This window comes from Salmo salar, chromosome ssa05 (genome assembly GCF_905237065.1).
Source record: "Salmo salar chromosome ssa05, Ssal_v3.1, whole genome shotgun sequence".
In the NCBI taxonomy this organism is placed as follows: Eukaryota; Metazoa; Chordata; class Actinopteri; order Salmoniformes; family Salmonidae; genus Salmo; species Salmo salar.
The window spans coordinates 53,835,128-53,860,541 of record NC_059446.1 but is presented as its reverse complement, the minus strand read 5'-3'; the positions used below and the strand labels follow the sequence as shown (position 1 = coordinate 53,860,541).

At 42.1% G+C, this 25,414-nt stretch overlaps 1 protein-coding gene across 4 annotated transcripts in view; it reads left to right on the top strand.

Annotated features, from left to right (window-relative positions):
- LOC106605126 (thyroid hormone receptor-associated protein 3) overlaps positions 1 to 23,201 on the top strand; it is a 30,119-nt gene extending 6,918 nt beyond the window's left edge. The window contains exons 2-11 of one of the 4 annotated variants that reach the window (XM_014200459.2): positions 784 to 905; positions 13,817 to 14,758; positions 15,486 to 16,220; positions 16,596 to 16,768; positions 17,337 to 17,448; positions 17,908 to 17,992; positions 20,133 to 20,314; positions 20,685 to 20,877; positions 21,161 to 21,310; positions 21,525 to 23,201. In XM_014200459.2, the coding sequence (XP_014055934.1) occupies positions 814 to 905; positions 13,817 to 14,758; positions 15,486 to 16,220; positions 16,596 to 16,768; positions 17,337 to 17,448; positions 17,908 to 17,992; positions 20,133 to 20,314; positions 20,685 to 20,877; positions 21,161 to 21,310; positions 21,525 to 21,791 (2,931 nt within the window). In that variant the 5' untranslated portion in view covers positions 784 to 813 and the 3' untranslated portion in view covers positions 21,792 to 23,201. Of the gene's footprint in view, positions 1 to 783; positions 906 to 12,566; positions 12,718 to 13,816; positions 14,759 to 15,485; positions 16,221 to 16,595; positions 16,769 to 17,336; positions 17,449 to 17,907; positions 17,993 to 20,132; positions 20,315 to 20,684; positions 20,878 to 21,160; positions 21,315 to 21,524 lie in introns of those variants that run through there. The other 3 variants (XM_014200461.2, XM_014200463.2, XM_014200462.2) reach the window with 3 other exon arrangements.
- The last annotated feature ends 2,213 nt before the right edge of the window (positions 23,202 to 25,414 follow it).

Below are 25,414 nucleotides of genomic sequence, written 5' to 3'. Positions count from 1 at the left end.
TGCATCTATCCCATTATAGTGAAATCTAGACATAAGCAGACTTAGTGTAAGGTTCCTCATCTTTTCTTGGGACCAATACAAGTCAAAAGTTCAGTCTCATCACTGGAATGAAACAGATTCCTTAATGCAAATGACCGACTACATGAAACTGGTTTGACTGACTACATGAAAGTGGTTATGTTACTTGCTGCAGTATCCACCCTGTTCTCCAACAGTTTTTTGGCAGCAATAGTTAGTTTGTGCTAGTAGCTTTTTTGCACTTCTTTTAAAGTTGCTTCACTGCACATTTTTTGCACAAAAGCTTTATATCTCTTGGAGGTATTGTTGTCATGGTTTTCTGGAGTCACAGCTCTTTATCTTAATCCCTCTGTTTCTGCAGTGACTGTAGATAATCATTCAGCGGCCTAGCCGTCTGGTTGTAGTTTGCCACCTGACACTTCGGTCACAGTGATTTACAGATTTGCCCACTTTTACTCTTTGACAGCCATTTTGCTCTGAATCATCAAATATGTTGTGAAGAATCCTTTATCTTGTTAAGTTGTATTAAATTGTGGGTATCTCCTATGTAGTAGGCCTCATTGAAGAATATCCGTTTTTGTACGCAAAAATTAAATCATAGTCAATCATGTTTATTAATCCTATGACCAGCACTTTAGCTGATTACATTTTTCCTTGTTGTACTTATTCAATGTTGCCTATGTGGGCCTATGAAAATGTGGGTGAAATGTTGAAATTGAGTAGATGCTCATGATCACTGATCACTGATCTCTGTTTGTCTGACAGGCTGTTGTCTCAAAGAGGTAGCTTGCAGTGATGTCCAAGGCAACGAAGTCAGCCTCCAAGTCTCGGTCCCACTCCCGCTCCAGAAGCAGCTCACGATCCAGATCTCGGAAACATTGCTACAGGTGGCTAACAACGTAACTTACTGTAACTTAGCTAACTTGCTTACCTATAAATTACAGACCACCTCAAACTAGGACCACCTCAAACTAGGGCATTGTTATGAATTCATATTATTTTGTCTAATAATTGTCTATAAACAGGTTAAGAGGGATGAGGCAACATATTCCACCTTATAAGGACTTATGAAGTATTTTTTTTCTGTCTAAATTTCACAAAAGTTCATTACATGCGTAGAGAGCCTGAAGAAGATTTTGAAACGGAAACAAGAGGGGAGGTAACACTTTTTCTGAGAAAGATTGTTTCCGTCTTTCTGTCTATATGGAAAACAACGAGTGATAAATCGAAACGAGAAAAGAGTTGCTGACAGCGTCTTGACAGATATGCAACACATAGATTGTAAGAAATGCTTTTGACCCATCAAAGGTTGTTGCTATGTTGATTAGTCAAGGTTTTAAATGCTCCTGATTGGTTGCTGACCTTCAACAGTTATGTGTGGACCTACGCATGCTATGTTTGGGCCTCAATGCATGACCTGTTTTATTTGTCATCACCAACATGTGAAGTTCATTGGAGCATGTCAAATTGTGTGCATGGCATGTTTCATTTGTCATCACCAACATGTGAAGTTCATAGGAGCATGTCAAATTGGGTGTCAAATGAAAGCTGAGTCATAAATGTGTTACAAAGTATCTATTACCTTATATCATGCTTTATAAAGGGTCCATAAATGTGGCATGACTGTGACATAATCACCAATGTCAAATGTAACATAAATCACTATGTCGAATGTGATATAACCATGTGCTTTATAAAGGGTGAGATGTAGGGTCGAAGGATTGGATTACGATCTAAAGTAAAGTCATGTTAGTCACAAGACCCCTAATCTCATTCGCAGACCCTTCCACCCAAATGTGCGGAAGTTCTGGAGGACCAACGCATCAAACTTCGCTTTTATTAGTTATGGTTAGATTTAAAATCTAATTTTAAGAAGATAAATTGTGGAAGTGGGCAGGGTTTTGCCATAATTATTTATTTTTTACTGTGTTAACTAGTGACAATGACAAATACTTTACTCAGTAAGGTCACTCCCACTAAGGCCAACTTTGAATGGTTGATATCCCAGGCTTATATGTGCTGTGTGTGCAATAGCCTGGAGACGATGTTACACCAAGAAACACTTATCTTGATGAAAGCTCCCAACCTAAAGAAATTGAAAGTGTCTTTCTTCTGGAAACAAGTTACATGTTCCTCAGTGCACAAACACGCACACAACAAAAACGAGCCATACCGTGCGGTGTTGGGTCCATCAGGTCTTTGACACATTCACCCACTCCCCCGCTGAAAGATCAGCCACAAAATGTTGGCACCATTGTAATCAAGCCCTGGTCTCCAGCATGGGAACAGAAGAGCGTTGCGGTGGTCTCAGGTTGGACTACTCCAAATCATCTTGGCTCTGACACACACAAAAGCTTTGCAGGTCCATTAACCCATTTAAATACCTCAAAGTAACCTGTGGATCATGAGAGAACCTTCATAAATCAGCAGAACGTTAATAACCTATTTATTGACACTATGTAGTGTCCTGTAACACTTTGAAGTGAGACATCTTCGGTCATTCATAGCACATCCATTAAGACTATATCACATGATGCTTTCCTTAATTTAAAGTCAGACACATTTTGTAACTGAAAGGTTGCTAGATAGAATCCCCGAGCTGACAAGGTAAAAATCTGTCAAGGCAGTTAACCCACTGTAACGGCTGTCGTAGAGAGGGGACCAAAGCGTGTTGATTGCTCATGATTAATATTTATTAGAACTGAAAACACTAAAGGAAAAATAACAAAGAGAAAAACGAAAGCGCACAGTTCTGTCAGGTACATAGGCTAAACAGAAGACAACTACCCACAAACACAAGTGGAAAAAAACCCTACTTAAGTATGATCTCCAATTAGAGACAACGAAGACCATCTTCCTCTAATTGGAGATCATCCCAAAAAACAACAACATAGAAATAGAAAACTAGAAACTAAACATAGAAATACAAAACATCGAAAAACACAAAACACCCCGTCACGCCCTGACCTACTCTACCATAGAAAATAACATCTTACTCTGGTCAGGACGTGACACACTGTTCCTAGGCCGTCATTGTAAATAATAATTTGTTCTTAACTGACTTGCCTAGTTAAAGAAAAATAAAGTAATATGATGCTGTACTTACTATAAAGTCAGACACCTTTGGTCATTCCTAACACATACATCAAGGCTTAATGATGTAAACACAAAATGAATTATCACTAACAAATTAACATCAAAGACATGTTTAACCCATACATGTCCTTTCATATGCATATTTTTTTAACAATACAAATACTTAAAGTTTCAAGTCCAGCAATGCAATTACATTGAACATTACACAGAACTGTGAATAGTGCAGCTTGTCCCTGAGATGGCGGACAAATGGTTCTTGCCTCTGTGCCTCATGGAGGTACTGAATGTTGGTTCCAACCTTAAAAGTAACAACAACAAAAAGTTAGCATGTCTGTTAGCGTGTCTGTTAGGAAATGCCTTTGTCACACCATCTGGATAAGGGCATTTCTGTGCAGCGCCAGAAACTAAATGGGGAGATGGGAAATTCGATTCATATTATTATATTCCTCTTTCATTGACAAATTTCATGACGTGACTATGAGACGTGGATGTATCTAAGGGGATTTTTATTTAGCTGAGCCTGCTAGCTAGCTTGCTAAATTGAATCTAGCTAGCAATTGCTGTAAAGTTACCGAAATTATTTTAAATAACGACTGAGGTAGCTACAGTATATAATCTAACACGACCCTTAACTACTTTAAATTACAGTAAATAAAGGTTAATTTGCTTGTTTTTTGCTGCCCGGTTGGCACCACAATTGGGCATTTGATTTGCGAACTCATCACATGACCAGCGTCTCATCAGCAACACTAAAAAAGTACTTCCGGGTAACTGAATATCAAAAAGTTTAAAAATAAAAGTCCTCCCACATAACAGTATAAAAGTGTCAACAACATACATGTTATTAATGATATATGAAAGATTATTGTCTAAACATTAACAATATTTGTTCATATTTAAGTGACATATGCATTAATTTTGGGTTTTTAACATGTTCCAAGGTCAATTAAATTCCCCCAATGCGAATCACTGTTTATGGAATACATATTGGCTTATAGAGCAAGAACTATTCTGGGTGCCGCAGTAAAGGTATTGTAGGGAGTACTTGGCAGGGTCTATAGAATGTACAGTACCAGTCAAAAGTTTGGACACACCTACTCATTCAAGGGTTTTTCTTTATTTTTACTATGTTCTATATTGTTGAATAGTAGTGAATACATCAAAACTATGAAATAGCACGTGTTAAACAGCTTTGCTCACTCTTGGCGTTGGGATAGCATATCACTGCAAGATGCTGTGGTAGCCCTGCTGTGGTAGCGATGCAAAAAGTGTGGGTAGCCATTTGATTAGCTGTTCAGGAATCTTATGACTTGGGGGTAGAAGCTGTTGAGAAGCCTTTTGTACCTAGACTTGGCGTTCCAGTACCTCTTGCCATGCGGTAGCAGAGAGAAGAGTATGACTAGGGTGTATGGAGTCTTTTACCATTTTTAGTGCAAACCAGATGGGATAGCATATCACTGCAAGATGCTGTGGTAGCCCTGCTGATTAAGTGTGCCTTGAATTCTAAATACATCACTGATAGTGTCACCAGCAAAGCACCCCCACACCATCACACCTCCTCTATGCTTTATGGTGGGAACCACACATGGATGGATTATTCATTCACCTACTCTGTCTCACAAAGAAACAGTGGTTGGAACCAAAAATCTCAAATTTGTAGTCATCAGACCAAAGGACAGATTTCCACCGGTCTAATGTCCATTCATGTCTTAAAGTAATGAATGACTGTCGTTTTCCTTTGTTTATTTGAGCTGTTCTTGACATAATATGGACTTGGTCTTTTACCAAATAGGGCTGTCTTCTGTATACCAACCCTACCTTGTCACAACACAACTGATTGGGTCAAATGCATTAAGCAGGAAAGAAATTCCACAAATGAACTTTTAACAAGGCACACCTGTTAACTGAAATGCATTCCATGTGACTACCTCATGAAGCTGGTTGAGAGAATGTCAAGAGTGTGCAACGCTGTCATTAAGGAAAAAAGTGGCTACATTGAAGAAACTCAAATATAAAATATATTTTGATTTGTTTAACACTTTTTTGGTTACCACAATGTTATTTCATAGTTTTGATGTCTTCACTATTATTCTACAATTTAGAAAATAGTAAATATAAAGAAAAACCTTTGAATGAGTAGGTGACTGGTACTGTATATATGGTGTCATTTCTTGAGGCTCTGAATAATATGAAGTGTTGCTGGCCATTTACTACACCCATTCCATTGGCGGTCACAATACGAATCATTGTATATGGAATACATAATCATCACATGTGCGATTACTGCACTACAGAAAACCCTCTAACCAAACAACAGTGCAGGGCATGAGCGCTGAATTAAAGGGCAACTACACCAAAAAAATCTAAGTTTCTTAGATTTTTCACAGATCTAAAAACTCATCCCCTGATGTGGTTTGAGCATTGTTGTGGACACAGAAAATCTAAGTTTGTTGTTTTTCTATTAAAAAAGTGGGAAAAAACTGAGGGAAAACTTGAAAGTATTGTGGAAATCCGAAACCTGGATAAACTAAACTGAGAAAATGGAATGAGGTGAAAATTCAAATTGATTTTAAAAGGCCACACCAATGTTTTTTGGCTGTGCATGACTGCATTTTGTGGGAGGTCAGATCCAATATAGGGAAATAAGCTGGGCCATCCTAGAAATGTTTTAGAATAATGTAATATATCAAGTTTTGCCGATGCTTTTAATGAAAGAGACTTACAGTCATGCGTGAATACATTTTTATGTATGGGTGGCCCCGGGAATCGAAACCACTATCCTGGCATTGCAATGCTCTACCAAGATGCTTGACTTGACTTGTACTGCAATTGAATATGATATATAAGGCCTTTATTAAGCAGTGCTTATGCCACCTTTTATAATGCACAGGTTTATGTCATATTTGACATAGTGGGGTTATGTCACATTTGACATTGGTGGTTATGTCACATAGCTATGCCACATTTATGAACCCTTTATAAGGCATGACATAGATTATTTGTAACACATTTATGTAGTGTTTATGAACGCTTTATGAAGGCTTTATGAAGCCTTTATAAGCTGCACGTCATTTAAAGGTGGAATAAGCGAAGGCTTTGATTTCTTGTCAAACATGGAAAAGGGGTCTTATAAAACATCTACCAGAAAAAGTCGTAAAAGGTATTAGAAATACATAAAAACACAATAATGTTGAAGACCCCTGCCAAATAATATCAACACTTAAACTTACTGAAGGCAGAAAACATGTTAAGAAACATTGCCTTGTGGCTTAAAATTGTTACCAATATCCCACATACTCTATCTTTAAGAAATTTTCTAATACGAGGAGAGAGGATAATGAACGTTCACAGAAATAACAAGTAAAAGTAGACCTATCAATTAGTTAGTGTTTTTACTAATATACACTTTGTTTATGAATTATTAAGTGGATAAAACTTGTAATTCAGCTACCAAATCGGTAACAGAATTTCAGAAAGATCGGTAACAGAATTTCTGCTATTTTAATAGGCTAAAATGGGAAATCATAGTAGTAACAAACCACAGTTGGGTCACCCGCTACTGTCCTTCCTTCCACTGGAATATGGTTATGTTCAGCTGATAACGGTTTCCTTTCTATTTCTGTCGTCATGTGGTCAAAGCAAGAGTGTGAAGAGTCGGACTGTAACGGCCGTCGTATGAATTGGACCAAGGCGCAGCGGGTTGAGTGCTCATTTTGACGTTTATTTTAAATAACCACGAACACTTCACAAAAACAAGAAACCGGACGACAACATAACAGTTTGCAGGCTAGCCCTAGCAGTGCAAAACAACCTCCCACAATTCCCAAAACAAACATACTCCTAATTATAGGACCTTCAATCAGAGGCAACGATAACCAGCTGCCTCCAATTGAAGGCCACAATCCCAATTACTAAACAAAGAAATAAACACCCCTAGAAACAGACATAGAACTATACAACATAGAACTAAACCATAAACCCCGGAAACATAAATCAAACGCCCCTCTACATAAACACACACTCAAAACCATATAAAACAAATACCCCCTGCCACGTCCTGACCAAACTCTAATTACAAATAACCCCTTTACTGGTCAGGACGTGACAGTACCCCCCCAAAGGTGCAGACCCCGGATGCACCTGACAAAAAATAAATACAAAAATAAACCCCTTACTAAAAGGGAGGGAAGGGAGGGTGGCTGCCGTCACCGACGGCTCCCGTGCTACACCCCCCCCCCTCCCCAAACCTCCTACAGTGGAGGTGGCTTAGGCTCAAGCCTTAGTCCCCTACTTGACCAGTCCACCCCCACTGAATACCTCGGCCTGAAGCCTGTCACTGTAGACCCTGGACTGGACTCTGGGAGCTCCGGACTGTAGGGCAACTCTGGGAGCTCCGGACTGTGGGCCGTCTCTCTTGGTTCCGGACAGTGGGCCATCTCTCTTGGTTAAGGACAGTGGGCCGTCTCTCTACGGGGCACTGTCGCCGGAAGCTCTGGACGGGGCACTGTCGCCAGAAGCTCTGGACGGGGCACTGTCGCCGGACACTCTGGACGAGGCACTGTCGCCGGACACTCTGGACGAGGCACTGTCGCCGGACACTCTGGACGAGGCACTGTCGCCGGACATTCTGGACGAGGCACTGTCGCCGGACATTCTGGACGAGGCACTGTCGCCGGACACTCTGGACGAGGCACTGTCGCCGGACACTCTGGACGAGGCACTGTCGCCGGACACTCTGGACGAGGCACTGTCGCCGGAAGCTCGGGACTGGGCTGACGCACTGGAGGCCTGGTGCACTGGAGGCCTGATGCGTGGGGCTGGCTTAGTGCGCGCCAGACTAAGCACACGCACCACAGGGCTAGTGCGAGGAACAGGAACAGGACGTACTGGACTGGGCTGATGCACTGGAAGCCTAGTGCGTGGGGCTGGTACTGGAGGTATCAGACTGGAGACATGCACCTCAAGGCTAGTGCGAGGAGCGGGAACAGGATACACTGGGCCGTGAAGACGCACTGGCGGTCTTGAGCGCAGTACTGGCTCCACCCTTACTGGCTAGATGCCCGCTTCCCCCTGGCAAATGCGGGGAGCTGGCACTGCGCACACTGGCCTGTGAATACTTGGCCTCAACGCCGTGCGCATCACTCCAAAGCACGGGACCTGACCAGTAATAAGCTGCCTCCAATAAGCACGGGGAGTTGGCTTGGGGCTTAACCCTGGCCCAGCCAAACTACCCGTGTGCCCCCCCCAAAATAATTATTGGGGGTGCCTCTCCTCTACCTGCTTCCCAGGCAGGCTGTCACAATGGTCCAGTAGTTGTTTCCACGTCCAGTCTATCCTTGCCTCTAATACCTCCAGCGACCAGGATGCCATCACCTCCCGAGCGCACTGCTTTCTCCACTCCAGGTGCTGCTCCCTTCTTTCCCTGGCCCAGGATCCTTGCTCCTCCTGGGCCCGCTGCTTGGTCCGTTGTTGGTGGGAGGTTCTGTAACGGCCGTCGTATGAATTGGACCAAGGCACAGCGGGTTGAGTGCTCATTCTGACGTTTATTTTAAATAACCACGAACACTTCACAAAAACAAGAAAACAAGAAACCGGACGACAACATAACAGTTTGCAGGCTAACCCTAGCAGTGCAAAACAACCTCCCACAATTCCCAAAACAAACATACTCCTAATTATAGGACCTTCAATCAGAGGCACGATAACCAGCTGCCTCCAATTGAAGGCCCCAATCCCAATTACTAAACATAGAAATAAACACCCTAGAAACAGACATAGAACTATACAACATAGAACTAAACCAAAAACCCCGGAAACATAAATCAAATGCCCCTCTACATAAACACACACTCAAAACCATATAAAACAAATACCCCCTGCCACGTCCTGACCAAACTCTAATTACAAATAACCCCTTTACTGGTCAGGACATGACACAGACAACCCCTCCGTCCCTCTCTCTCTCCTCTACCTCCAATTAATGTCACCTCTCACTGCTCTTACTGACACCTACCCATGAGCCCCCTCTCTTTCCATTTACTGTAACCAGCAGCATCATCCTTCATTTGGCCCAGACTGGACCAAATCTGAACCAATCATAAATATCTGTGTTACACAAAATTGGAACGCACAGTACATTACAGTACAGTACAGTAGAGCACAGTAGAGTGCAGAAAAGTAAAGAAAAGCAGTGTATAGTTCAGTACTCAAGAATAGAGTGGAGTAGAGTTCAGTACAGTACACAGTAGACCACACTAGAGTTGAGTACACTATAATGTATACCCTCCAGACGAGCTTCAATGCCATACAACTCTCCTTCCGTGGCCTCCAACTGCTCTTAAATACAAGTAAAACTAAATGCATGCTCTTCAACCGATCGCTGCCTGCACCTGCCCGCCCGTCCAGCATCACTACTCTGGACGGCTCTGACTTAGAATATGTGGACAACTACAAATACCTAGGTGTCTGGTTAGACTGTAAACTCTCCTTCCAGACTCACATCAAACATCTCCAATCCAAAGTTAAATCTAGAATTGGCTTCCTATTTCACAACAATTCATCCTTCACTCATGCTGCCAAACATACCATCGTAAAACTGACCATCCTCCCGATCCTCGACTTCGGCGATGTCATTTACAAAATAGCCTCCAATACCCTACTCAACAAACTGGATGCAGTCTATGACAGTGCCGTTTTGTCACCAAAGCCCCATATACTACCCACCACTGCGACCTGTACGCTCTCGTTGGCTGGCCCTCGCTTCATACTCGTCGCCAAACCCACTGGCTCCAGGTCATCTACAAGACCCTGCTAGGTAAAGTCCCCCCTTATCTCCGCTCACTGGTCACCATAGCAGCACCCACCTGTAGCACGCGCTCCAGCAGGTATATCTCTCTGGTCACCCCCAAAGCCAATTCCTCCTTTGTCCGTCTCTCCTTCCAGTTCTCTGCTGCCAATGACTGGAATGAAACACTTATCTCCCTCACTAGCTTTAAGCACCAGGTGTCAGAGCAGCTCACAGATCACTGCACCTGTACATAGCCCATCTATAATTTAGCCCAAACAACTACCTCTTCCCCTACTGTATTTATTTATTTATTTATTTTGCTCCTTTGCACCCCATTATTTCTACTTTGCACTTTCTTCTACTACAAATCTACCATTCCAGTGTTTTACTTGCTATATTGTATTTACTTTGCCACCATGGCCTTTTTGCCTTTACCTCCCTTATCTCACCTCATTTGCTCACATTGTATATAGACTTATTTTTCTACTGTATTATTGACTGTATGTTTGTTTTACTCCATGTGTAACTCTGTGTTGTTGTATGTTGTCGAACTGTTTGCTTTATCTTGGCCAGGTGTAACGGCTGTCTGAAGAAGTAGACCATTGTCGCTGATTGGGAGTCATACTTAGGCAGCCTGTTTTCCTTTGGGGTTTTGTGGGTAGTTGTTTTCTGTCTTGTGTGTGTTCACCTGGCAGAACTGTTGGCTTTCGTTTTCTTGTTTGTTTTAAAGTGTTTCATTAAATATAATTATGACCACTTACCACGCTGCATCTTGGTCCCATCTTCCAGACGATCGTTACACCAGGTCGCAATTGTAAATGAGAACTTGTTCTCAACTTGCCTACCTGGTTAAATAAAGGTGAAATAAATAAATACAAATAAATTGTACTGAACTGTACAGTTCCGAATACTGTTCTGAACTGAATTATACTTTACTTTACTAAATTCTACTCTACTTTAATATACTCTACTCTACTGAACTCTACTGTACTGCACTGAATTCTACTCTACTGTGCTGTGCTGTACTCTACTATACTCTACTGAGCTCTACTGTGCTGTACTTTGATGTCCAAACTTGTGAAACATAGATGTCAATGATTGGTTCAGATTTGGTCCGGACCAACCAAATAGGGTCTTGTTTGGTGGCGGAGCTCATTAAAAATAATATCCAAATATGCAAAGGAGGATATTGCATATTTCTACCTTTGTGTACCTATTCAGGATACATCACCATGAAGAGAATGACATTCATATCCATAGTTATGCATTTATGTGTAGGTCAGATCAGAGACCCACGATGAAATTCCTTTAACGCAATTCTGTTAATGGGTGTAAATCCACTTCACTTACTGTAGTTCAATAACCAAAATACACTCACCTGGGCTCCATCACCTCCTTGATTATCTTCCCTATATCTGTCACTCCCCTTGGTTCTTTCCTCAGGTGTTATTGACTCTGTTTCATGATGGTGCGTTGTTTGTGTTTCGTGTTTGTTGGTTTGTTTATTTGATTATTTATTAAAACACTCACTCCCTGATCTTGCTTCCCGACTCTCAGTGGACACGTTACAGTCAAGGTGTCATGTCATAGCTGACACCACATTCTTTCTGCCGATGTTCATGGTGTAATATTTGAGTGTGCTTGGAAGGGGTTGCAGTGGTGCTGAAGCATACACCTTTTGATTTCCTGCCTCAACCCATGCATTTCCTGTGCTTTATGGTGAGTTGGCGCTCATATTAACTGCAGAGCGACAACGGCTTTCTACTGGCCTTACCCAGGGTCTGGTGTACTTTATACAAAGGAAATTGATGTGTGTGGGAAAGAGCTCTGGTGCTGTGATGGCACACTTGCCTCAGTGAGACTTGGTTCTTGGTTATTGTTATGAGCTCTCCCACTACTACACAGACCTTTGACTTGCACTAGAAACATTTCAGAATTATTTGCATCACTCGCACCTCTCTGATTCGGAGGGGTTGGGTTAAATGCGGAAGACACATTTCAGTTGAATGCATTCAGTATAACTGACTAGGTATCCCCTTTTCCCTTACTACGATATTGGCATTCCCTAATAGGCTACATGTTCAACATCTACCTAGTGCTTTAACTAGGATGGGTAGCCCTAAATGGAAATGAATCTGTCAGTCGGCTGCAATGTTATTCATTTGAAAGGGAAACCTGTTTGAGTGTGATGCCACCGGCCACTCTTGCTGCTGGCAGAATTGTTTTGTGGAGTCTAAAATGCATGGCAGCTCTTCTCTGTGGAGTGGCGCTGCATGGCACTATTAAGCCATGGTCTTGAGTTCTGTGAGTTCAGAAAAGAGATGGCTTGAACCTGCAAGTCAATGCTGGACCTGGATTGGCCTATCACTGTTTACAGTGTATGAAATGTAACCCTCTCGCAGTACAAGCATGACTTATTTTAGATGTAAGCATTCCGTGAAATGTTCCTTCATCAAAATTACTGCATTTACCCACAGATCTTTAGCATTTCAAGTGAAATTTACCATTTCCATCATAAAATTGTGATTTTAGCTGTCCTAAATCCCTGTATATAGTAGCTGGCTGACTGAATTTCTTCTTTTAGCCTAGGTTTCTGGGCAGGCTGGCCAGCCAGGGTAATTGGCAAGCCAAGCCCACTCCTTTTGCTTAGAAGGATTAGAGTAGACATTTTTCCCATATGGCCCATGTGACTGCCTCTTTCCACTAGTGCTCAGCATAAGAGATGCAGAGTGTCTTGCTTTCAATGTGAGTGTGCCATGCTGCTCGGTGCACTACCTTTTCTACTCACTCTTTATTCCAATGAAAAAACACACTGGGTGAGTAGTACTGCAGGGCTTTATTTTCTTCAAAGGTTTCCAGATGGGTCTTACTTAGGAGTACTAGATTGTTCTGTCAATGGTGGTTTTCTTTTTCGATTTTGAGTGCTTTTAGTCTAAGTGATGTAATTTTAGGTATTTCTCTGTAATGCTGACTGTAGTTTGAATTTCTCATTGTTATTTGTGCAAGTTATCCATCTTTGCCTGCGTAGGGATATTGACTGCAGTGCAAAGCTGCTGAGCAGTTTGGGATTTGAATGACTTTTAACTCATATTATTATCAAAGGATTCTGACTATTTACCAGGCTATTTATTGTCGGATCGTGCTGATATAGGAGTAGTCTCAGATGCATCCTCTTTAAATGAGATTGTTTTCTTTACTGTAGCTAAGATGGACCAAATGTGTCAACTAAATCTTAGTACTTACAGAGGCGATAGATTGTTTATAGGAACTGTAGAAACGTGTCTAGTGGTACTGAAGGCTACTTCTGTTATGCTTTAGTGTCCATGGTGCTATGGAGCCACCATGTGGACTGGGTAGACCTCACAGCCATGTCTCTAGACGAATCGAGAAGTCTGTTTTTCTCCATTGCTCCATTGTGCACCCATGTATTCCCACTTCCCAGCAGTTACATTTTAAGATGTGGTTTGCTCCCTCTGTTAATATATTTGTCAGATGCACACAGATGCGTCACAGTGTGCCATGTACATGGGATTATGATGTACTTTACAGAAACAAAACTACTAAGTACATGAGTATCTGTCACTTTTTTTTTTTCTGTAACCAGCAGGCACTTGATTATTTTTTAAGCTGTAGACCCAATGTGAACTTGAAAACAAAATGTGTTGGCCTAATTGTTTCAAAGGTCTTGGAAGGAGAACAGCATCACTTTCTTAAGCAACACAAACAAATGTATTGCTCAGGCTATAAGGTTGTTTATAGTCTTGAGAAAAACAGCATTGCACACTTTATTCCTCAAAGTACTTTTTTCTAACGATATTTATACAAAGGAAGGTGTAATCAGTCATCTTCTCTTCGTCTTCCCTCCCTTTCATCTCTCTATCCCTTCTGCCTTCTCTCTTTCTCCCACTTTCATAGCTCTAGGTCCCGCACTCGCTCGCGCTCCAGATCTCGTTCTCCATCCCACAATAACCGAGAGCGGAACTACCCAAGGGAGTACCAGAATAATAACCGCGAGTTCCGGGGCTACCATCGAGGCTTCCGGAGGCCCTACTACTTCAGAGGCCGAGGGCGTGGCTACTTCCCACGGGGACGCTTCCAGAGGGGTGGGGGACGCGGCTATAACAACTACCGCCCCAATAACTGGCAGAACTACAGGCAGCACCCCCAACAACAGCACCCCCAACAACAGCAGCAACAACAACAGCAGCAGCAACAACCCCACAGCCCGAGACGGGGACGATCCCGTACCCCTAAAAAGCGCTCTGGTAGCCCTCATTCCCACAGCCACTCCAAGTACTCGGACCGCTCTTCCTCGCCCCGATCCCGGCGCTCCCACCGCTCCTCTTCCTCACATTCCTCCTCTCCCACACGTAGGTCAGGCTCTGGGTCGACTACGCAGAACTCTAAGGATGTCAAGGAGGAGCGTTCTGCCTCCAAGGAGGTCCAGAAGAAAGGAGGAGGAGGAGGAGGAGGACATGGTGAGCCCGTGGAGATCACAGGGGGGTCTGCAGGGCCTGATGGGGGCGCCAGTGGGGACAAGCCTAAGGCTGACTGGCAGGGCGTGACGGATCACAGCAGCAGCCCAAAGGGGTCAAGTCCTCAGGTGCGCTCAGCTGTTATCATTGGTCAGGGCGCTCCAGCTTCGACCCAGTCTAGTCCCTCTCCTAAAAGCACTAATGCTAATGGCCCCAATTACAATGGTGCCCCCTCATGGCAGATACAGACGGTGGACAGTTCACCTTCCACCAAAAGCCCTTCTCAGAAAAGCCCCACACCTGTGTTCTCTGGCTTTGGCTTCTTCTCTAAAGACGACAACCTGGCAGGAGATAAAGCAGCTATCTCCTCAGTGTTCAAAAGGTAATACAAATATTTGTCTCCTTTTCTCTTTGCCACTTATGAAATATCTTTAGAAGTGAAAGGTTAACACACGCACTACCATATTTTTCTCATTTTTGGTGCAAGAATTTACTGCCCCCAAGTTCACGTTGTAGCACACGATTATTGTCAACATTTTGGTCAAAGACCCTTTTCATGGCTAGGCAATATCTGTCATATTTTTTAAAACCTTTCATTTAGTGAGGTTAGTAGATAGTTGTAATGTGCCAATTGTATGAGTCTCTTATTTGTATTTAGAATTCATGGTTCTTTCCCAATGCGTCATGCACCACATAGAATAATTTGTCCCTGGTATTTGTTCTTGGCCCTAAGCCCTTGGGGAAGTTGTGGTCGTCATAGCATGCTGAAACAGGAGTTTGTAAGTTGAGAAGGCATTACAGACCCTTGGGAGTTTTGAGATGTGTGTTTTCTTGGCCAGTCAACGCTGCACTAACCATGACAAATCCCTCATGGCCTGGGCCTTTGAAGAAGGGAGATCTTTTGCTGGCCGTCATATTCTGTGTTTATAACTTCATCATCCATTACCCTAAGTCTTCCACAATAAGTGGGATTTTTACCTACACCATTGACAAGCATCGTTATTTCTTTCGCATTGTTTTGTAATACAGTTGCAGGGCACTCACCTGAACTGTTGTTCAAGATGCATTTAAACACAGTTGTTTCTCTTTCTCTCTTCGCCATTGTTTAGGTTCTTGGAAGAGCACAATCGTAAGAAAAAGCAGTCCGGTTGGGAGAATGGCAGAGAGATGGAAACCAATGGTGGGGATGTGGAGTGGGAGAAAGGGAATGGCATGAAGGCCACTGGGGGCATCTTTGACAGAGAGCCCGACAAAGGGGAGAATGAGAAGTACAAGTACAGGGAAGACTTTGATGATGAAGGGAACGTGTTGTTGAACCATTTCTTGAAAGCCTCCCCTTTCTTTTCCTGCGATGGGGAGGAAGAGGAGTTGATACCCAAGCCCCGTCCCAAGGTGCTCCGCAAAGAGCATGACCGGGAGGACGACGAGTCGCCCAAGCCCAAGAGCAAAGTCACCCTCTCGGCCCGTGAGCTATTTGAGGAGCGCTTCGGCAAGTGGGAGGACCTGGCCTACTTGCAGGTGGCTGCCAAAGACGATGATCTTGATGCCATGGCGGAGGAGATTTACCGCAGCCGGAAGGAGGAGAAGGCTGCGGCCATAGCTGCGGCCTTGGCCAAGAGAGAGGCCATAGCGGGCATGCTCAGAGGCTTCTCCCCGGAGAACGTCAGCAAAGACAGGAGGAAGGAGAAAGCAGCCTCCAGCCCGTCCCCCACACCCGCACCACGGAGGAACTCTGACCGAGAGATGTTCATAGTCAGGCGGGAGGACTCTCCCCCAAGGGCCTCTGGGAAAAGAAGAGCGGAGTTCAGTGTCAGAATGGATTCTCTCAGAGATGACGTGGCAAGGTAAGCAGTATGCACCATCATCACATAGATTCACATAGAGACTCTGATGCCTTATCGCCTTGGATAGATTTCAATCTCCATTAGCAGGAAGCCATGAATCATGAGACACACTCTGGCTCAGGCCTGGACCATGTTTTATAGCTTCTTTGAGTCATAGTTCTATGAAACCAGGAGCTTTATCAAAATGAATAAAGATGTGTGCTATGACAATTGAGATAATGAAATTACTCCTCCCGATTAAATCTTTCAGGTGTTGTTTATTAAAGTCTCATGAGAAAGATCCCATTCTCTTTGTTCTCTGTTTATTTTCACCATAAAGGGAAAAGGTGAAACATCAAATGAAATGTTTTTGTTGTTGTTTTGTCTCTTCCCCAGCTCCTCTGGTGTTATGGTTGGTGAGCGAAGGTTATCACGGGATCTTGTGCATCCTACTAAAAAGGAGCAGGAGTTTCGCTCTGTCTTCCAGCACATTCAGGCCACACAGTTACAAAGGAGTCCCTCAGAGCTGTTTGCACAGCACATTGTCACCATTGTCCACTACATAAAAGGTGACTGACTTCTCTCACCCCTGATCCTTTGCAACTGACCAGTCTCTCTGCTAGCTGTGCTTTAACACAGGTGCGAGTTAACGTGCAATTGCGATATCAAAAGGTTTATATAGCCTATACAGTATATCATTTGATAGGTCAAACTGAAAAGGGTTGCCAAATGCTTGTGAAATAGCTTGGCCAGTATGCCTATCTAGCCCTGCCACACATTGCAATCCTGTGTGGGAATGATTATGGAAAAATATTGCTGTACACCAAAAAAACATGGAGTCGTTTTTCAGGCACAAATGTTATCTAATTGAATTTGGTTTCGAGAAGTTTTCCGAAAATGTTTTTCATTGCTATGAAACATTTGCATGGTTATTAGACCTTGTATGACTCTGTGGCTAATAAACTCACGTTAAAAAAAATATATATATAACCTTTGATACAGCTGAAAATATTGTTTTTATGGTCACAAGCTAACACTATGCGTAACTTATGAATTTAAAGTAATAGGAAAGTGCATTGGCACAATGTACGGTCATATCTGTTGTGTAACACAAGTTCTGGTTCCTGTTGATTACAGCACAGCACTTTCCATCCAACGGAATTACTCTAAATGAGCGATTTGCCATGTACCAAAGAAGAGCTGCACAAAAGGAAATGATGAAGCCAAGAAAAAGCCCAGAGATACACAGGTATAGTCTCCTTCTGAGTGACCATCTCACCTTCAGTGTGCTGTGGCATCACCTTTAGTTTTTATCAAAGCTTGCAAAGGTATTTATCTTACATTTTGTCATCCAGTGCACGTTCAATGGTGGTCTTGTTTGCTATGTGATATCCTGGAGTTATCCGGGTCTATACGTTGCTCGTAGACAGTTAATTTTAGTCCTCATCTGATCATCACTGAAAATAAGAATAATTCCTTGCAGTCATTTCAGTACTCACCTGAGCAGCACAGACGTGAAACTAGGAGTAATTCATTTCAGTTCTCACCTGAGCAGCACAGACATGAAACTAAGAGTAATTCATTGCAGTCATTTCAGTCCTCATCTGAACAGCACTGACCTAAAATGTTTTAGAGTAATCCCTTGCTTATGTTATATTTGCCACCTGAGCTGTGGCAAAGTTAGACCTTGTGTATTTCTCTCTTGCAGGATAATTGATGTTTCTCTCAGTGCTTTTAAGAAACACTCTCACCTGTTTGAGGGGATGAAAAGCTCCGGGGATGGCAGTTACAAGGTGACTGAACATTTTGAAATATGAAGTATTTTGGGAAAAGTGAGACAACAGCAAGCGAGCGAGTGAGCCAGCCTTCCACCTTTAGACTGCGTTCTCTGTCTAAGCCTGTGCTTTTCTTTGAAGGGAGATGCATAACGTCTAAAAGCAAAGCAAATGCAAAACAAGGCACATTCAATTTGTTGTGTGTTATATACTCCCCCTCCACATATGATGATTTGGTTATACTGTGGGTACAAGCCTGCCTGAGGCCATTGAGTCGAAAAACATGAGGGGTCAGAAATGGAAACGGCCAATTGCTCCTGTGTCCAAGCCATTCAAAGGACTCTAAACAAATGTCATAGTAAGTATTCTTCTTCAACAAATAAGGGGAAATATAGTCAAAAGCAAAACCTGTTGTACTTATAGAGTGCTTATACAGTCTCTAGGCCTTCTTATAACTTCGGTCATTTGATGACATCTGACTGAGACCATTTTGCAGTATGGCTAAATTGAACTCTCTTCAAAACGGAAACATTTTAAGGGGAATAAAACAACGTGAGAGTCAATGAACTCAGCCTTCAGGAGTTTCAAACCGCATTATGTCCAGTTGTGTTGCAGAGGTTCAACATTGTGTTGTGCAGACCTGGGAAAGTACACTGAACAAAAATATAAACGCAACATGCAACAATTTTGTAGATTTTACTGAGTTCTAGTTCATATAAGGAAATCAGTCAATTGAAATAAATGAATTAGGCCCTAATCTACGAATTTCACATGACTGGGAATACAGATATGCATCTGTTGGTCACAGAGACACTATATATACAGAATAACTGTTCGTCAGGAGCTTCATGAAATGGGTTTCCAGGGAAGAACTGGGACATTTTCAGCTTCCGGGAATTGTGTACGGATGCTTGCCACAGGGGGCTGTGCATTATTATGCTGAAACATTAGGTGATGGTAGCGGATGAATTGTACGACAATGGGCCTCAAAGCCTCATCGTGGTATCTCTGTACGTTCAAATTGCCATAAATAAAATGCAGTTGTGTTCATTGTCTGTAGCTTATGCCTGCCCATACCATAACCCCACCACCACCATCTGTTCACAACGTTGACATCAGCAAACCACTCGTCCACATGACACCATACATGCCTTCTGCCATCTGCCCGGTACAGTTGAAACCGAGATTTATCCGTGAAGAGCACAATTCTCCAGCGTGCCGGTGGCCATCAAAGGTGAGCATTTGCCCACTGAAGTCGGTTACGACGCCGAACTGCAGTCAGGTCAAGACCCTGGTGAGGAAGACGAGCATGCAGATGAGCTTCCCTGAGATGTTTTCTGACAGTTTGTGAAGACATTCTTTGGTTGTGCAAACCCACAGTTTCATCAGCTGTCCGGGTGGCTGGTCTCAGATGATCCCGCAGGTGAAGAAGCCGAATGTAGAAGTCCTGGGCTGCCGTTGTTACACGTGGTCTGCGGTTGTGAAGCCGGTTGGATGTACTGCCAAATTCTCTAAAACGATGTTGGAGACGGCTTATGGTAGAGAAATGAACATTCTCTCTGGCAATAGCTATGGTGGACATTCCTGCAGTCAGACTGCCAATTGCATACTCCATCAAAACTTCAGATATCTGTGGCATTGTGTTGTGTGACAAAACTGCACATTTAGAATGGCCTTTTATTGTCCCCAGCACAAGGTGCACATGTGTAATGATCATGCTGTTTAATCAACTTCTTGATATGCCACACCTGTCAGGTGGATGGATTATCTTGGCAATGGAGAAATGCTCACTAACATGGATGTAAACAAATGTGTGCAAAACATTGGAGAGGAATACGTATTTGTGCGTATACAAGATTTCTGGGATATTTTATTTCAGCTCATGAAACATGGGATCAACACTTTACATGTTGCGTTTTGATTTTTGTTCAGTGTAGTTCCAGAATGGTCTGTTTTCACTTATGCCGGTCAAATGTTACACAGCAGCCGTTAAACGGGCAGTTCCCAGAGTTTGTTGGTTAGTTATGTGCTTCTAACAGTTCTCCCGGTCCCTCGCATGCAGTGTACAAACAAGACAGATTGCAGACTGACAGCACCTCTCAATGCTAACCCATAGCATGTCCACGTTCTCGTGTTGTTTTTATTTTTACCTGCACAGGACGAAGGTAAAAAAATGAAGGGTGACTCAATGGACCTTCGTCTGGATATTGAGCGCCGTAAAAAATATTCCACCCGGGAGAGAGATTATAAACAGGATGGGGGGAGAGATTCAGGAGACTCCCCAGAGGCTAGCAGGGAGAGGTCCGTTGAGAAATCCTCCAAGCACCACAAGAAGTCCAAGTATGTTCAACCAACTCACACTCTATAGCAGTGGTTCTCAAACCTCTCATCGGAGCCCCCAACAGTTCCATGTATTTGATTTATTACATAGCAAGCACACCTGATTCAACTTGTCAACTAATTAGCAAGCCTTTGACTATGTGAATCAGGTGAGTTAGTTCAGAGCTACAGCAAAATTGTGAAAGGTCTTATGGTCCCTGAAAGGTTTTAGAACCACTTCTCTATCACACTATCACTTTACTACATTCCATTTACTACATTTACTTTACAAGTCATGTACATATCTACAACTAGCCAGGGTCTTACAAGACACGCAATGGAGCTAACAATAAACTGACTTTTAAAGTTATTTTGGTCCCTCAACCTTAAGCTCTTCCTCCAGGAAAAACAAGAAGAAGCAATCTCGCTCTCGCTCCTCCTCTTCATCTGCCGAATCTCACAGGGGAGGAGACTATCCCCACAAGGAGCCTGAGTTCAAAGACGAGGGCTTTAACAAGGCCAGGCTGGGGCCTCGGGGGGACTATGGCGGCCCCACGGAGAGGGGACGAGGACGCGGAGGCTTTGTAAGTCTGCTCATGGACGTGCACTCATATTCATTTTGGAAAGTAAAGGATCTGATAAAGAATAGAATCATTAAAAGAATAAGACAAAGTACCACCACAACTAACCTGAAAAAAAAAACATTTGGAATAGAAAAATATGCCATGATAGCAGTTTATTTTCTTCTTTGGCTTTGCACTTGGAAAGATTTTTCTGGAAATCAAACTAATGGATAGTTATTTTAATTTGTGCAATAATTGTCTTGTTTTTATGATCTGGGTTCTCTGTGTCTGACTCATATTGCAGCAATTTAGAATAAGAGGAAGGGGCTGGAACAGGGGAAATTACCAGGGAAACAATGCCAACGGTAATCCCCCTAACATGGGCATACCAGTTCACCCCAAGAATGAGGACTGGGACCCGGAGTACACCCCCAAGAGCCGAAAATACTACTTGGTAGGTTTGTACCCATGCCATTATAAATTATATCTTTGTTTCCTCTTGCCTATATATAAAATTCCATTCTCAAATGAATTCATTACTCAAATCAAATCGGTGAATTCACCAAATTCACAACTTCTTTGAACTTGCTAATAATGGTACTACCTTCAAGCTCACTTCAAGATATTAACTCTTTCTCTCTTTTCCTGTCTTTCCATTTCTCCTTCAGCATGATGACAGGGAGGGCGAGAGGAAGTGGGTGGACAACCGAGGACGGGGGAACTTCCTCCGTGGCAGCAGGGGCCGTTTCATTATCCGGAAGGCCAGCGTTGGCCCACCCAACAACCACACCAACAACAACAGCAGCCCCAAGTGGACACATGACAAGTTCCAGGTCAACGGGGGGGAGGAGGAGGACGAGCCCCAGGAGGAGGAAGCAGAGCAGGACCACAAAGACCAGGAGAAGTCTGAAGACATGGAAAACACTGAGCAGTGAGGGAGCTCAGGGAGAGAGAAACATTGTACCAGCACAGTGGCAATGTTCTACTGTCTCAAGTCATCTGGGTCGTGTTCAAATGGATGAAAACAGACTGAAACAGGGGAGGAAAGGACTACCTGGACTTGTCCAGTAACGAACACTGTCCAATAAGAACTACCTGGACTTGTCCAATAAGAAAAGACCCTGCTCTCAGCCTTTATCCATCACAATGGCTGCACTTGGGAGAGAGTTACCCGTGCACAAAAACACACATTAGGAATCAATCAGGACTCTCTTTGACACAATATCTTTACGCAACATTATGTTATACTTTTGTCAGGGTATAGCTGACTTGTGTTTTATCTGCTTATAGTAGAAACACTGTTAGACAGTGAACTGCTGTGTTGGAATAGGAAATATACATAACCAACCTCTGCGCTTGATAGGTTAGCACTATGAACAGTGCATTGTGGGGTGTTATGCCTCTTAGTACAGGGCTGATGCAACATTGCATAACACTTTTTTTATATCTTGATGCGAGAAAGTCACACTTTTTTTGCAGAGCATGACAAGAGGATATTTTTGTGCCTTAGATTTGTTCAAATATGTCAGACACATTTTTATCTAATGAAATTACTTTTGAGGCCAAACAGATTAATACTATACTAGAAGATAAACATTTTATTTATTTATTTTATAGTAGTGATAAATCGTACACAATTATACAGTAGATATATTTTTAGACTAGTCAACCCCAGAAAATGCAGTATACTGTTTTAGGATTCAACAATGTAACCTACGGATTCAAATACGTAACCTGCATGTTCAACTACGTAACATACGTAGTTGATTTCAAACACGTAGCATTCAACTACGTAACATTCAAATACGTAACATTCAAATACGTAACATTCAACTACGTAACATTCAACTTTGTAGCATGTTTTTGGATTCTACTAGGCTAAAGTACAGCTAGAGGCAATCGAATCCCCTTTTTACATGACAACTGGGCCAGTTTCTAATGGTCTATATGGTTTAGACCGTATGGTTTATAGTGGTCTTGCGAGTCCAGCATCTTGCAAATGACCCCTCTGACAATGGGACCAAATCGGGACAAAGGTTATATTCTACAGACCTGCATTGTGGAGTGAAACAAGAGGCTCACAGTCCCCCAGAAGAGCAAACAGCAGTGGTGGAAAAAGTACCCAATCGTCATACTTGAGTAAAAGTAAAGATACCTTAATAGAAAATGACTCAAGTAAAAGTTGAGTCTCCCAGTAAAATTCTACTTGAGTAGAAGTCTAAAAGCATTTGATTTTAAATATACTTAAGTATCAAAAGTTAATTTAAAAATATATATATACTTTTAAAGTATAAATCATTTAAAATTCCTTATATTAATCAAACCAGACAGCACTATTTAGTTGTTTTTTAATTTATGGATAGCCAGGGGCACACTCCGACACTCAGACATAATTAACAAAAGCATGTGTTCTATGAGTCCGCCAGATCAGAGGCAATAGGGTTGACCAGGAACGTTCTCAAGTGCGTGAATTGGACCATTTTCCTGTCCTGCTAAGCATTCAAAATGTAAAGAGTACTTTTGGGTGTCAGGGAAAATGTGTGGAGTAAAAAGTACGTTATTTTCTTTAGGAATGTAGTGAAGTCAAAATTATAAATAGTAAAGTACAGATACCCCAAAAAACAACTTAAATAAAAATACTTTTAAAGTAGTACCTAAGTACTTTACACCAAAATAAATAAATACATAAATTGGCATACCCTGTCTGCAAAGTCACAACGGGCTACCTGGACGTTTGTTATCTTGTCTAGTTTGTTGAGAATCCTGTATTGGATTGTTATATCTTGTACATTTCAGAACTGTTAACTTGGTCTTGGGTTGGGTGTGTGCTACTTATTAATGTCTCACCATTGAAGTCTGTGCCTCAGAAATACCTTTGCAAAGTCATTCATTTAACTTTTGATTAGGCGACACAATTTGTAATTATTTGTAGCAATTAATGCTTCCTTTTGTATATTAAGAAAAAATTGTGATTGATTAGATCATGGCACACTCAATGCTTTGATGTGATAGGTTTTCTTAATTGAATGGGGACTTTCACCCTACGTCTATGTTAAGTTTGGATTGTAGAGTAGACTGTGTGGGGTGCAACACAGTCAACTTTGGTTAAATATAAAATACGTTTTAAGGTATTTGAATTTGAACTGAAATCATTTTTGCTGTTCAAGAAAATATAAAAAAAGGATAGAAAAAGTAGAATGTTGCACTATTTGGATTTGTATGTCTTGCTTTGGGAGGCACTGCTCTTTAATGTACATGATAAACGTTGTGGTTGACACATTCATGTTCAACTTTTTTAAATGGTTCCTGTAGCCAATGTTTTTCAGATGTAAATTAAAAAGAACTTTGGTTAATTTAACATCTGTTACATGTACATCTGTGTTGCTTATTTTATGTATCTTTATTCAATAAGGAGTTGAAAATCTAACATTTACATTATTGACACCTGTCTATACTGTACTGGAAAGGTAAGATTGTAAGAGCCAGAGCATAGGCCACACAGTACATGCACTAGACACAAAAGTGCAGAGACGTATAAGTCGTTATACTGACTTTCATTACTGCATTCTGTGTATAGTGAGGAGAAGTGGTGAAACCTTTGATTTACAGATGTAGGATCTTAATTCGATCCCTCTTTTGTTGCTGAGAATTTTCCTGCGCTGCAGATAACCTTCATAATTTACATAGATTCACTGAAACCCCACTCTAAAACACAGTTGCACTCCAGTTTCCTTTTCACCTCATTTAACACCTGATTTACATGACATGGCACACGTGGGGTGGTGGGCCTTTCTCTTTTACTCTATTGCTCCTCTATTGTTCCTCAAGCGGCTGTTGACATCACATATTCCCATCAAACCAACTCCTTGAATGCCCTACTCCTTGAAGTTTGCAGTTACCCTTTAGTGTGTGTACTTTACTGTATTTATGCTTGGGATATCGCTCTTCAACAGTAAAAGTTCAAAATCGCTGTAGGACGTCTTTAACAGTATTGCACGTTCATGTAGCCTACTTTAGGCCAGCTAATAGCCTAACCACCATTCAATCAACGTTATGGACTAAACATGTAAATTCTGTTGCTGTGGTATTCTTTCTGTGACAATACAGGTAGATAATATTTAACGGGAATCCATTCAATGAGGTAAAACACTATTAGCAATAGAGGGTGAAAATGTTCACATATTACTGCCTGGAGCCTCCAAGACATTTTCAATACCTTGAGAGAGTAATGCAATGTATTTATTCTTTGCTGCAACAATGTCCTTTTCATGCACGCCATTGCAGAGTTGTTCATGTTTAGTCAAGCATGCTCGTTATCTGCAATCTCCAATGTAAGCTTTTCTATGAATGGACACCTATTCTACCATAAGGGGTACACACACACATACACACACAATTACGTCACATTGACGTATTGTGACTGTCTTGTTTCTTTCCCATACAATGTATGACAATTACTTGTACTTCTGAAAATATGTGGTCATGTTCTTTTTTCACGCTTGAAAATCGTCTCTCTCCAAATAGAAACCTGTCCCACCTGTTCTCTCTCTCTCCTCTT